This window comes from Mustela erminea, chromosome 8, assembly GCF_009829155.1.
Source record: "Mustela erminea isolate mMusErm1 chromosome 8, mMusErm1.Pri, whole genome shotgun sequence".
In the NCBI taxonomy this organism is placed as follows: domain Eukaryota; kingdom Metazoa; phylum Chordata; class Mammalia; order Carnivora; family Mustelidae; genus Mustela; species Mustela erminea.
In genome coordinates this window covers 3,189,078-3,201,248 of record NC_045621.1, presented here as the reverse complement: position 1 = coordinate 3,201,248, position 12,171 = coordinate 3,189,078, and the positions used below count along the sequence as shown (strand labels likewise).

General features: G+C 48.5%; 2 protein-coding genes across 14 annotated transcripts in view; one reads left to right on the top strand and one right to left on the bottom strand.

Annotated features, from left to right (window-relative positions):
• The window catches only part of NEMP2 (nuclear envelope integral membrane protein 2), a 30,847-nt gene extending 20,755 nt beyond the window's left edge, over nucleotides 1–10,092 (top strand). For 5 of the 8 annotated variants that reach the window (XM_032354193.1, XM_032354198.1, XM_032354197.1 and 2 more), the window contains 2 exons: nucleotides 2,290–2,466; nucleotides 3,103–10,092. In XM_032354193.1, coding sequence (XP_032210084.1) covers nucleotides 2,290–2,466; nucleotides 3,103–3,226 — 301 coding nt within the window. In that variant the 3' untranslated portion in view covers nucleotides 3,227–10,092. The other 3 variants (XR_004288379.1, XR_004288378.1, XM_032354195.1) reach the window with 3 other exon arrangements.
• A 707-nt stretch (nucleotides 10,093–10,799) lies between these two features.
• MFSD6 (major facilitator superfamily domain containing 6) overlaps nucleotides 10,800–12,171 on the bottom strand; it is a 69,422-nt gene continuing 68,050 nt past the window's right edge. For 5 of the 6 annotated variants that reach the window (XM_032354182.1, XM_032354185.1, XM_032354183.1 and 2 more), the window contains one exon: nucleotides 10,800–11,882. In XM_032354182.1, the coding sequence (XP_032210073.1) occupies nucleotides 11,679–11,882 (204 nt within the window). In that variant the 3' untranslated portion in view covers nucleotides 10,800–11,678. Of the gene's footprint in view, nucleotides 11,883–12,043; nucleotides 12,069–12,171 lie in introns of all 6 variants that reach the window. The other variant, XM_032354184.1, reaches the window with a different exon arrangement.

The window sequence follows — 12,171 nt, the reverse complement described above, 5'->3', positions numbered from 1 at the left end:
TGCCGCTTGGACCAGATTCATGAATCCAGTGGCTTTGGGCTGGAACCGAGGGGGCGATGCTGAACAGGGGTCAGGCGCTGGGGCACTCCTGAGGACTGTGGGAAATTCTGCGGTGCAGCATCCTCAGAAAGGGGGCAGTCACTACTCAGCTTGAGCTGACTGTTGCCATGGAGGAGTACGGGCCCTGCCTTGCCAGATCTTCTGTTTTTTGTTTTTTAGAAAAGCTGGGAATATGGATTTGAATGTGAATTCTTATGTTTAAATGTTGGCAACTAATCGGGAAATAAAAATACATTCATCAGTCAGAATCAAAGCGGAGACCGTGAACCTTCCTGGGTGGTGGGATGTGGCCCAGCTGCCTTCTGGCTCAGGGGCCGTGTACAACCGGGAGGCCCCGAGGCGGTGACATCACAGCCAAGCACGCAAGAGGTGATGAGGGCCTAGAGTCAGGCAGTGAGGGAGTTAATAAATATTTATGAGGCAAACCTAGCCGAGAGGAAGGAGACTCTGGTAAGTGGTAGTTTACGGATCTGGGACTGCATATGTAGCCGTGTCACCGTGTTAAGCACATACCAGTGACAGGACAGGGCTCTTGTGTAGAGAATGTTGGCAAGGCTGAAAGGCAGCAGGGCCTGGTTGGAGGGGCTGCTGCTGGCTGCTGCTCCTGGGCCTGCCGCAGAGGCTGACAGTGACTGGGATTACCAGAGGTCCCTCTGCTAGGAGGAGGCTGGCCAATCCCCACTTCCCCAACCTCCAGCCCTTTGCCAGGCTTGTGGCTTGAGGAACCCAAGACAGAATTTGGGCCTCTTTCCCCTCAAACATCCGGTTACCACGCCAAGTGTGAAGTGTGTTCTGTCCTCTGCGTGATGGTCCTGCGCACTTGCACACTCTGTTAACGTGACCTAATACGATGTTCTGTAATTTCCTTAGCTTCTCATTTTGCCAGTGAATGATTATGTGAGGAACAACAGGATAAAACAGGAACATACGGGTTAACTAACAAACCAGAGGAATAATACCTTGATTTGTACAGTAGTTTAGTTGTATGAAGAGCTGTGTGACTATGCCCTAGTGTAGGGTCGCTACTCTCTCAGTCACCCTTGTCGACCTCTCACTAGAGGCCACTCACTGTGCTAAGCCCTTTTACACAGAAGACCTCCTTTCATCCCCACAGTGACCTGTCAGGTAGACGTTACTGCTTTCACTTCGTTCTTACGTGCAAAGCGAGGCTCAGAGTGGCTGAGCAATTGCTTTTGTTGACTCCGTGGATAAACCTCAAAGCCAGAGTCATGCCTTAGTCTTCTGCTCAGAGGCCAGAGGTTTTCCTCGAGGGAGACCGGACTGGTATTCAGAAAAAGAGAAGGAAATAATGTCAGCCGTGCCCCGATCTGACTCTTCACTGCCACACAGTCTTCAAACGTTTAAAGGTTTTTCAAGTCCCAACCCTTAAGAGAATATCTGTTTAAACCACCTCCTGATAATTCTTATACTCATCCAGATTTGGGACTCTCTGGTTAAATTAAATTTTAAAGCACCCAAGAATATTTTTATTTGTTTATTTTTTTAAATTATTAAGCCACCCAAGAATATTTTTAAAAAACTCATTGTTAAATGTAACATATGTGCTAAACATATGTGTTATTATCTTGCCATTTTTATGAGATTCTTTCCTTTAGGACTTTCCTGATTGGAAAAAAAAAAATTCCAGTCATGATCCCCTCCGCATATGGCAAGGGAGGAGTTATTATAAATTATTGTACATAAATGATTCTCGTACAGTATTTATTCCTCTCTAGGATTAGTCAGGACCTCCACCACTAGGTGGAGGCGGTATCCCGCAGATCCTCCCTTCTCTTTTTGGGCCTGTGCACTAAGTGGTCATGGATTCTACCAGGTCTCCTTAAAAGGGCATCTCAGAGAATTGCTTCCATTAGTGCCTGAGAGTGTGAGCGGACCAAGCATAAAAGAGCCAGACTTTTCATGGTCTGCTTGTGCAGTTAAAGGTCACTGAGATGAAAAATACAATTAATATGTCTGTCAGAAATTGAGCCTCAAATTCCTAGAAACGTAATTCAGGACAGTCCAGGAGGAGAGGAAATGTCCAGCGAGGCCCAGCTGTGCATGTTCTGTGTGCCGTGGTCACGGTAAGAACCCTGAGCTCCAGTGTCCTATCAAGGAAGTCAGGTGTCACTGCTCCTTTCTAAGAAACGTGTTTTTATAAGTCTTAAGGATTGAGCTGAGCAGTCAGCTATGACCAGGACTCCAGCAACCAAATGCCGCGTGTTTCAGGAAGACGAAGCAGTGGCGGGCCGCGGACAAGCCGGCGGGCAGGTTCCTCACCGAGGACGAGTACCGCGAGCAGGCGGACACGGAGACCAGCGGCGCCCTGGAGGAGCTGCGGCGCGCCTGTCGCAGGCCGGACTTCCCGGCCTGGGTGGTCGTCTCCAGACTCCGGGCCCCCAACAAGTAAGCCCTGCCCCGTGCTCCAGCCCACCGTGGGGTAGAAGGTGTGTGCGGGCGCCGCGGTGGGTCCCTAGGTGCGCTTCAGACCAGGAGCAGACCTGCCGGTAGCAGGTGCCGGTAGCAGGTCACGTCCCACTGCCAGTGTCAGGACTGGACGTTCCAAGAGGGAAGGGCAGAAAGATCTCGTCCATGTGGGGGGTCCCCGGTATGGAAGATCATTTTCAAAGTTGAACAAGAGAGACATCTTTGCCCCAACATCTTTTTCCTTACTGCTTCCCCTTCTTCATAGCCTTATCCAAATAACAGTGCCCTCAGACTGAACGTTGAAAGGGGAAAGTATTGATGTGCTAAAATAACCGTGAATAAGGAACCTAGTAAGAAAGAGGCAAGGAATGAGCAAATGGGAGTGGGTATGTTCGGCAGCAGTCAGTGCTCGTAAGTGTGCCTGCTTCTCTGTTCTTTCCCTGAATTTCTCTAGAAGCCGCTGCCATTTTTACATCCAGCGTATAACTGCTGTTCTCTATTGACATAAAGTCAAATTTAATTAAGGAGGATAAATAGTAAGAGAACATGTTATCTTCCAAATAAACCTTTCTGTGATGACATTGACCTTATTTAAAACAAATAAATACTTATCAGATTTGCAGACTTTGTTCTTGGAGGAAGCCACTTGTCCCCTGAAGAAATGAGTCTGCATGAAGAGCAGTACGGGCTCGGGGGCGCCTTCTTGGAGGAGCAGCTGTTTAACCTGAGGACGGCCTGATGGCCGCCTGTGCGTTCACTCCGTTCTGGACAAGGAAATGGGTTAAGGGCCAGGATCCTATTAACGTTGGCCAGAGCTGTTCTAGGGAACAGTGGCAAAAGCATTTACTACAGGAAGGAGTCCTACTGGAAAAGAAGACTGAACTATATCGAAGATGACTTTTCATTCCTGGTGAGTTCTGATACTTACTGTGCTATTGGTGGCCATCAAGATTCTGGGACAGTCGTTACCACTTTCCCTGAGTGAAGACTGTCATCAGGAACAGGGACTCATGTTGATCTTCAAGGAGCCACTGAACACGAACATCTGCCCCGTCAACACCAGGACGTTATATCTTAACCCTCTTAACCTTCAGAACCCGTGACAGAAGACTGGCTTGCTCTTCCAAGTGCTCTTTGTAAAAGTGCTGCCAGAGACCTGCGGCCGCTGGACCAGTGTTCTCCAGAGAATGATCCGTAGGATGCTAGTAAATGCTAGTCAGTGAAGGGATTCTGAGGTCATCTAAGATTGATACAAAGTTGAACAAACATGCTGCAGGATTTCTCAGAACCTTTAATGCTGCTGATGCACATCGTGAATCTCCTCAAGAGAAGTTGTGTGCAGCAGTTTCTGACTGCACAGATCCCTTTTTGACCACAGATCCCTTTTTCATGAGGTTAATATTCCTATGAACAGTTTGGAAAATGCTAATGATGGCAAGATTGAGGTTTGAGGAGGTTAAATAACTTGTCCAAAACCATTTAGAGGCAGCACTGGGACTAGAACTGCAGCCCTAGTGTTTCCTGCAACTCTCAGGGTTAAGAGACTTTTAAGAGGTGGGCCTAGGGGCCATCTCCCTAGAGCCTTGGGTCTTACCATATTGGTGACTTTTTAAAAAAATTTTAAATAATGGACAGTTAGCTGTTTGGTAACTGTGATAGAGAAACATTTCTTAAGATTATATTTTAAAGCTTGATAATATTTTTATGGACATGTAAAAATCAGAAATGAGAATTATTTTCTGTAATATTTTGTATGTTGAAATTGAAGACATTTAACTTCCTGTGACATTTTGAGCTGACAGGTCCATTTTTAAAAATTTAGTTATATATATTTGTAAGAGTTTCCTACAAAACAGATTTGTGATCTTTCTTCACAGAACACATCTTTTTTTTTCTTGATTCTCCAGAGTGAAATGAGGGACTGTGAACTTGAACCCTGGGGCGAGAAGGCCAACACTTAAGAGCCGAGAAATGCTGTGAGCAGGGCAAAACAACGCAAGGGTTAGGATGGGCTAAACTGGTTAACTTTAAGAACAAACATGGGCTTTCTTGCTGTGACAGGTTCATAAAGAATAGAGGCATAAAGAATGAGGACTCCCCTTTTACTGGAAGAAGCATTTCGGAGGAGGGTGTAGAGGGAATTTGAAGCGGCTGTCCTGAGGCACGGTCAGCAGAGTGTTTCTAAATTGTTGAATGAGGGCAAGGCTCCCATTTGGAACTTCTAGATTGATTTTCAGTGATATTTCCTCTTTGAAACAGTGTGTCAGTGTTTTAACAAGTTTCTCTTTGGCCAGGTACTTTTAATATTGGAGCTTTGCAATTTTTTGTGAAATGCACTAAATTCAATCTGTGCTTCCAGAGACTGATTTCAAATACCAAAGAATCTTCCATTCAGATTTATGATGATTGTGATGATGATGTTTTATAACTATAAATGGTTCTCAGGTCATTTTTGTTATAGTTTAATTTGATTTTTTTTACAATTAAATTTATTCCTGATATAAATGTATCAGATGTATCCGTGCTTGTGCTCACCACATTCACCTCGGGGGCAGTTTGTGACCGAATGCGTGTGCTGTGCGAGGAACACATGAGCCGTCAGCTGGGGTTCCCAGGGGCTGTCCGAGCAGAGCCCCTGGGGCTTACCTATGCAGGGTGGAAGAGGTGCTGACCACAGAAGGAAGCAGCTCTCCATGGGTCAGGCTGGGTGTCACCCTCACAACGAAAGGCAAAGAACAAGTCTTCCAGGATACTGTTTTCCATGTTTAATTTTAGAGGAAATCAGGAATCTGTCAGTTTGTTATGTGAGCACTGTGAGAAGCTAAACCATTACAAGGGTTGCTTGTGATACATGTGGTGTTATGTTGTGTTCATTTGATGTGGGGTTTATTACAGCGCTGATTGCTGTTCCTGTCCCCAGGAGGCAATATACAGATGACTCCCATAGGAGACCTGCCTTCTCTTCCTTCTCCCTTCCTTCCTCTCTTTCTCTCTTCCCTACCTCCTTCCCCATCTGTTATTTATGTAAAGGCCTTTAAACTGTGCAAATGATGAGTCAGTAAAATGGCTCTGCCCTTCACAGGTGGTTGAAAGTTGGCCTCGTGCTTCCTATCGCTATAGGTGTGCAATTAGGGACCATAACTGAACCTTTGTATTACTGCTTATGCGAGGTACCTCATAAAAGCTTACTGTTGTTAGCAAGTTGGGACTATTTGACACCAAAATGTGTGGGTGAGATTTAGCTTAGGTGGCAATGATGAAACAATTGTATCATTCAAATGTTATTTTTAAAGGTTTTAAAACACATTTTACATTTCACAAAAAAATGGTTTGTGAATTGCATGTACAATTTGCCAATAATAGTAAGGGCTGAATTAGAGGGGAGTGTCCATCTGATGTTTAGGATAATACTTGAATTTATTACCTTTTTTATTAAATCTAGAAATTTAAGAAATTTCAGACTTTAAGAGGCCTGGAATAGGTGATGGATGATTTGTGTATCTAAACATGGGAAAGAATTAAGACTGCTGCAGTTGTGTCAAGAAAAGAAAAAAGATTATTCTGTATGTGATTATTTCCCAGTTAGAGAAGTAGAATTTTTTTAAAATCAGCTTTTTTGTGCAGCTTTTATGCATAGATAACATAATGGCTGAAGAATTTTAAGAAGCCTGCCATAAGCCAGAGGTGTTTGTAGGTGGCCCCTGGAGTAAGCTGCCTCCTGAAAGACCCCGGGGTTGGTGATACAACATTGGAGACATAAGCACGTGGGTGTGAGTCTTGACCTTGTTGATTTAGAACCTGATTTTTGTCATTGTACCATAGGAAGACCTGTCTCATACTAGCTAATTCATATTGTCTATTTAGTGATTCACAGCCACAAACAAAACGACATAAGGATTAAAAACACTTGAATTGATGAAACCAGCAGATTCTCTCCCAGAAGACCCCTATGAAGGTCAAATGGTGGTAAGAAGGTCGCTTGAGCAGAAAGAACAAAGGGAGTTCGGTACATAATTCACATATTTAATGTCACCAGAACAAGTCCAGTGCAACCCCCTCAGTGGGGCTACCGTTGCTAATGTGACACGAGATACTCTGTCTCTTGGCAGAGACCACCCTTCCTTTATGCAGGCCCTACCAGCTTTTCCTTCTGCGATTGTTGTTCTTGTATTCTTTTGGTCATTGACCAACATCTCCACCCCCTTCTACTGGGCATGGTCTTTGTTCAGATATGTTGTTGAAGTCTGCAGGAGGCTAGTTACCTATTTCAGGAAACTATGTCTCTTTGGCAATGACCCCTGAGTGTGTATCCTAATAGGTCACGGAGATGTGGGTTGAGTGTTGAGTGTATATTTACTAGGATAAATGGGAGATATATTCAGTTGGGTAGCTGCTCTTTGTTTCTTACTTAAGTTGTTTGGGGGAATCTGTTTAACACTTTTTAGATTTCGTCCATTTTCCAACAAGGCAGCAATCAAAAGGAGAAAGGGGAGGAGGACCAGCATTTGTTAGCGATGTGTCATGTGCTGTACTAGGCCCTTCCTATGCCTCTTCATTTAGAGTTCTGATCACTCTGTAATATGCTGTAACATCATTTACATTTTTCAGCTGAGGGGAGACTCAGAGAAGGTCGCCAAAGACATAGTAGCTAAAGTGGTAGAATCAAAGCATGAGCCTCAGTGTGTTGGGCCCATGCCTTTGTGTTGCCTTTACTGCCATCTTTCAAAAATAGAGTTAGTCAAGTTGGTGGCCACATGGCTAATCAGCTGAAGACATGACGACATCTGATGGCAGATGCAGGCCAGCTCTGGCGCAGTGAACCCATTCCCCTGCCTTCCATCAAGCCCCCCCCACTCAAAGAATTAAATTGAGTAGAACTGGTCTATGTGTTATTTTTCCAGACCCCCATTGATCTTTCCAGGGAACAGAAGGTTCCTGACCTTTTCAAAATACAAGTTTACAGTAATATCCTCAGCTCTCTGGCAAAGAGAAAGGTAAGTAACTTGTTAAATGCTTATAAAATTCTTGCTTACATTTTTTGACAGCCTTAGAAGAGAAAGAAACTGGGCAATAAATGTCTTAAAACCTTTCCTGTCTGTGGCTCTTGCACACCGTAGAATTGCCTTCGTTACTTGCATTTTCCAGCTCTTCAGTTTATATTTTGCTTAATTTTCTCTTACCTCAGATCTGCAGGCGGCTGACTGGTTGCACCGCACATAGGAACGGAGTGCTTGCTGGGTGCGGGCGAACGTCTGAACGCGGCCCTGAAGTCTGGGAGGTCACGGGCGCAGGTGTCCGTGTGAACAGGCTCCCGGAGCGCCGGGCCCCAGGTGGGGAAACGAGCCGCACCTTCTCGCCCGGGGCTGCGGCGCACGTGGTACCGGGTGTGACCAGCACCTCATTTCTCCGAGCCGCCTGGCAGGTGGGTGCGGCGATCGCTGGCGGCGGGCGGAGGAGGGCTCCGGGGCGCCGCGTCCGTGGGTTCGCGCCGGCGAAGCGGAGACCCGGGGCCAGACCAGACTTGGTCTCTGGACCCCGCGCTCCACCCCCGGCCCGCACCGCTCCGGCTGCCCCGCACGTCTGCCCAGAGCCGCGGGGGCGGTGGGAGCCGAGTGGGAACCGGGCCGGACGCCTCGCCTCTCCCCGTCGAGACGCCCGTCGGCTTCCAGCTGCTCCCGCGGCCGCCGCGCGTCCTGGCGCACGGCCCGTGCTCTCGGGCCCGAGACACCGCGCCCCGGGCCCGGCCCGTCCTTCCGTCCCATGTCCCCGCGCGTCCAGCCCGCGCGGGGTGCCCGAGCCCGGCGCTCCCGGAGTCGGCCGAGGCGGCGCGGGCGGGTTCCGGGGCTCGCGAAGTGGCGGCACCGTGTCCGCAGGCGGCGGCGGCCCGACGGCCTCCTTGAAGGGGACTCGCTTGGCTCCGCCGCAGCCCGCTCGGCGCGGCTTCCCTCGTGCGCGGCGTCGGAGAATCGCAGGCTCCGGTCGCTCACACCGAGGCCCGGGATCTCCCCAAACCGACGTCTTCCTCCGCCCGCGCCGTCCGCTGTGGACGGCGAGAAACGCGGTTCCCGCACGCACCGGCCGCGTCTCCCCGCGCCCGACGGGGCCCCCGGACGCCGAGCGGCGGGTCTGCTGGTCCTTCCCGACTCCTGCGACGCGGCCCCGCCGGCCGCCCGCGCTGACCGGGCCGCTCTCCCCGCACGGGGTCCCCGGAGTGCGTCGGGCCGGACGCTCCCGCTAACCGCGCGCTGGGGTCGGCGCTGCCGGATTTCTGGGGTCTGCGGAGACGGAGGAATCCGGATGAAGCGCGGCCGCACGCGCAGGGCGGCCCCCACGTGGGGGCAGGAGCGGCCGCGCTGGGCCCCGGCGTCGGGCAGGTTCGCGTCTGAGTCCCTCGAGTCCGGCTTAGCGACGTCGGTCCGCTAGGCGAGCTCCGTCCGCTGCGGCTCCGCCGGCCCCGGGGTCCCCGTGAGACACGGGACGGGCCGCGCCGGCCACACTGGGCCCTCGGGAGGACGGAGGGACCTGAGGTCGGAGGTCGGGAGGTCGGTCTCGGCACCCCCCGCGCCCGCAACTGTGCCCGCGGCCCTCCTCGTCCAGGACTCCCGGCGCGACTGGCTCAGCGGACCGCGGCCGACGTGTCGCTCCCCGCGGCCCCAGCGGCCCCGCCCCGGCACCGGCCAAGGGCGACTCGGGCGGCGCCAGCCGGTCACTCCTGCGGCCGCGGCACGGTGGGCGCGGGACGGAGCGCGCTCTTCTCCGGAACTGAGGGTTCCCGCGAGCCCCCGGCCAGCGCGGCTCCTCGTCCAACCTTCTCCTGCGGGTTCTGAGGGACAGTTGAGCAGCAGCGAACCTCTCTGGATCCGTGCGGACTCGGCACTCGGGTCGCTCACGCTCTCTGCGGGCGGAGAGTGTATGCAGGACGACAGTAAGACGGCGATGACATCAGCCCGGGCTTGTGACAGCTCTGGGGATTTCCAGGGAGTCTCAAGGGAGGTTATGAAATTCTCAAATTTTAATTTGAATCCATTTTAATATTTTTTAAAGGGTGCCTGACCGGCTCAGTCAGTAGAGCATCTAACTCCTGATCTCAGGCTCGTGAGTTCAAGCCCTACACTGGGCGTGGGGCCCACTTAAAAAGTAAGTAAATAAATGGCATATTAAAAAATTAATAAAATGCAAATGGTGCTTTGGCAACAGTAAGAACAAGTCAGGAAGTCCACAAACCCATGAAGGCATCTGCCCTAAAAGGCTAGAAATCACCAAATCAGCCCGCACAGTAAATGTTCCATAACAAAGGCCTGTTGGACTTGGTCTCTGTCATTGCAGAGTAAAGGGCTTTTATTTGGTCACATCTTTATCACTTAAGAAATTTTTAAAAATGATATTTTTATTTCAACATGTCAACTGTGCATTTCCAAAACAGCAGGCTTTTCAAAGGAATAAATCAGAACTGTAAACACAAGACACAGTATAAGTTTTTGACTTCCTAAAGTCAGTTTCACAAATCCACATACTGTACATTCATAGGTGAGGTTCAGCCCATCATCCATTTCTTTATTTCTATAATTACATAAGCATAATAAATACATCTGATTTTAAAGGTCACTTAAAATGAGTCATGGTAATTTACAGTACAGTACGTTTCAGTTCAAGTGCAAAAATAACTATTTGCTTAACTCTATTTCTTTCCGTTATTTTATTTTTAAGCTGTGTTTTGTGGCAAAGCTAGACATCCAAGTATAGAATTTCTTCTCCCAGTTGCAGTATTGGGCAGAAGTATGGTGTCACGGAGAAGCCCTCAGTTCACAACTCATCCTGTCTAACCAGAGTCAAGAGGTGAGGTGAGTTGCTCATCTTTAACTCTGCTCTGTCCTTTCCTCCTCTGCTCACTCAATTATCACACATACCAGTACTGCCCTTCATTCGGCTAAAGCGGCAGCCCTCCCCCGAGGCTTCCTCCCATCCTCAGCTTTTCCCGGGAGCCACCCGCCCCCTGTTCTGACGTAGCTGTGATGTTCACAGGCGCACACCTCTCCCTGATCTGTCCAGGGTCTGACAGAGTCTTCGTGGAAAAGAACGTACAGAGATCTGTTCTGTCAGCCATCGGACAGTACAGTTACCGATTCTCATGCTTCCCGGTCCCGGCTTCTGTGCAACCGCCTTTTCCCCTCACCAAAAACAAAACAAAAACTTACCCATTGTGTAATTTTTAAAAATTGTATCCCTCTCCCAGGCACTTAAATCTTATACTGTTATTTGTAAATAGTACTGTTTAATTAAAGAAACCCTTAGGAATTCAGTGATTTTTTTTTAATTCCCTCAGCTACTTAGAGCCCAAATCACTATAAAATTATTGAATAGTGATAGAGGCTATTTACAGTATCGATAATATTTAGTAAACCCTTGTCTGTCAAGCCACAGGATACTGAATTGGTTGGTTGATTTGAAATATTCCCTCCTCTGGTCTTAAAGCCCATTTAAAACAAAAGGCATGTTAAAGCTCAGCTTAGTTTGCAGTAGTCAATGCGGCTTTTGCTGCTCAAAGAATTGACTGTTTTCATTATATACCATATACATATAAAAATATATTTGCTAGAGATATGCCAAGTTTCTAATGAAACTTTTTCCTTTTTTTTTTTTTTTAAACAAAAGCATATAAGCTAGTAACTTTTAACTGGCTACTTTTTTAAATATGTCATGTCATTTTTGAAACAGTTCTCTTTAAGAGATTCAAAATTATATTTTATTTCTTCCCAGTTTGCATTAAGAACCAAATAATTAGAATAAATAATCAGAAGAGGGAAACTGTATCAGCATTCACCGTGAAACACGTCTGTTCCCTCCACTTCAGTGTAACTGCTGCTTTCAACCCTTACTGCACTGGCAAAGAAGTCCTAGAGTCCTGAACCTGACCAGCCGGGGAGCTGGACGTCTTCACCGAACTCCCATTCCCCTTCTGCGAGTTCCACAGGATTATGGGAGTTTACCTGTTCCTGCCAGTATGTACTGTAGCGCCTGTGTGTGTGTGTGTGTGTGTGTGTGTGTGTTTCCATGTTGATGAGTTTAGGTATTTAGAAGCGTATACAGTGCTATGCTTCTCACGGGGAGGCATGTCTTAGGTTCGGGGAGCCTCTCCCTCTGTCCCGGCAGAGGAGCCCGGTTCCATGCAGGGTGTGAGATGAGTGGCGCCCTCAGTGTCCCCCAGCGGCAGGCTGAGCCTGCTGGTCCTCCCTCTCCTCCACACGCTGGGCCACGCTGGGGTGAGTGGGGCTGCTCCGCGTCTGAGATGCTGCTGCTTGAGGAGATGGCTGGTTTCTAGATGGGTCAGAGTGAGTCTCACGTGGGACAGGCCGGACTCCACCAGCTAGAGAATTTTCCCGATTCTCACTGGTCCCCTGGAAGGAAAAAAAGAGAAGATGTTCTGTAGTCAGGGCTGCTTGCGAGTAAATCCAACATTTTTTATATGCCTTCAAGTCAGATATGAGAAACATGGGGAGATCATCCCGAAGGAACTTCAGGGAACAAATAAGAGAGGAATAAAGACAGAACGTCTTACCTTTCACCTCCTTTCCTACGTGCAACTGCCAAAGCCGCATGAAAAACACAAACACTTTAAGCAGACGTATCTTGTGCATGAAGGAACATCACTACCAAAATCCTAGTATCATGAGGAAGACAATTTAC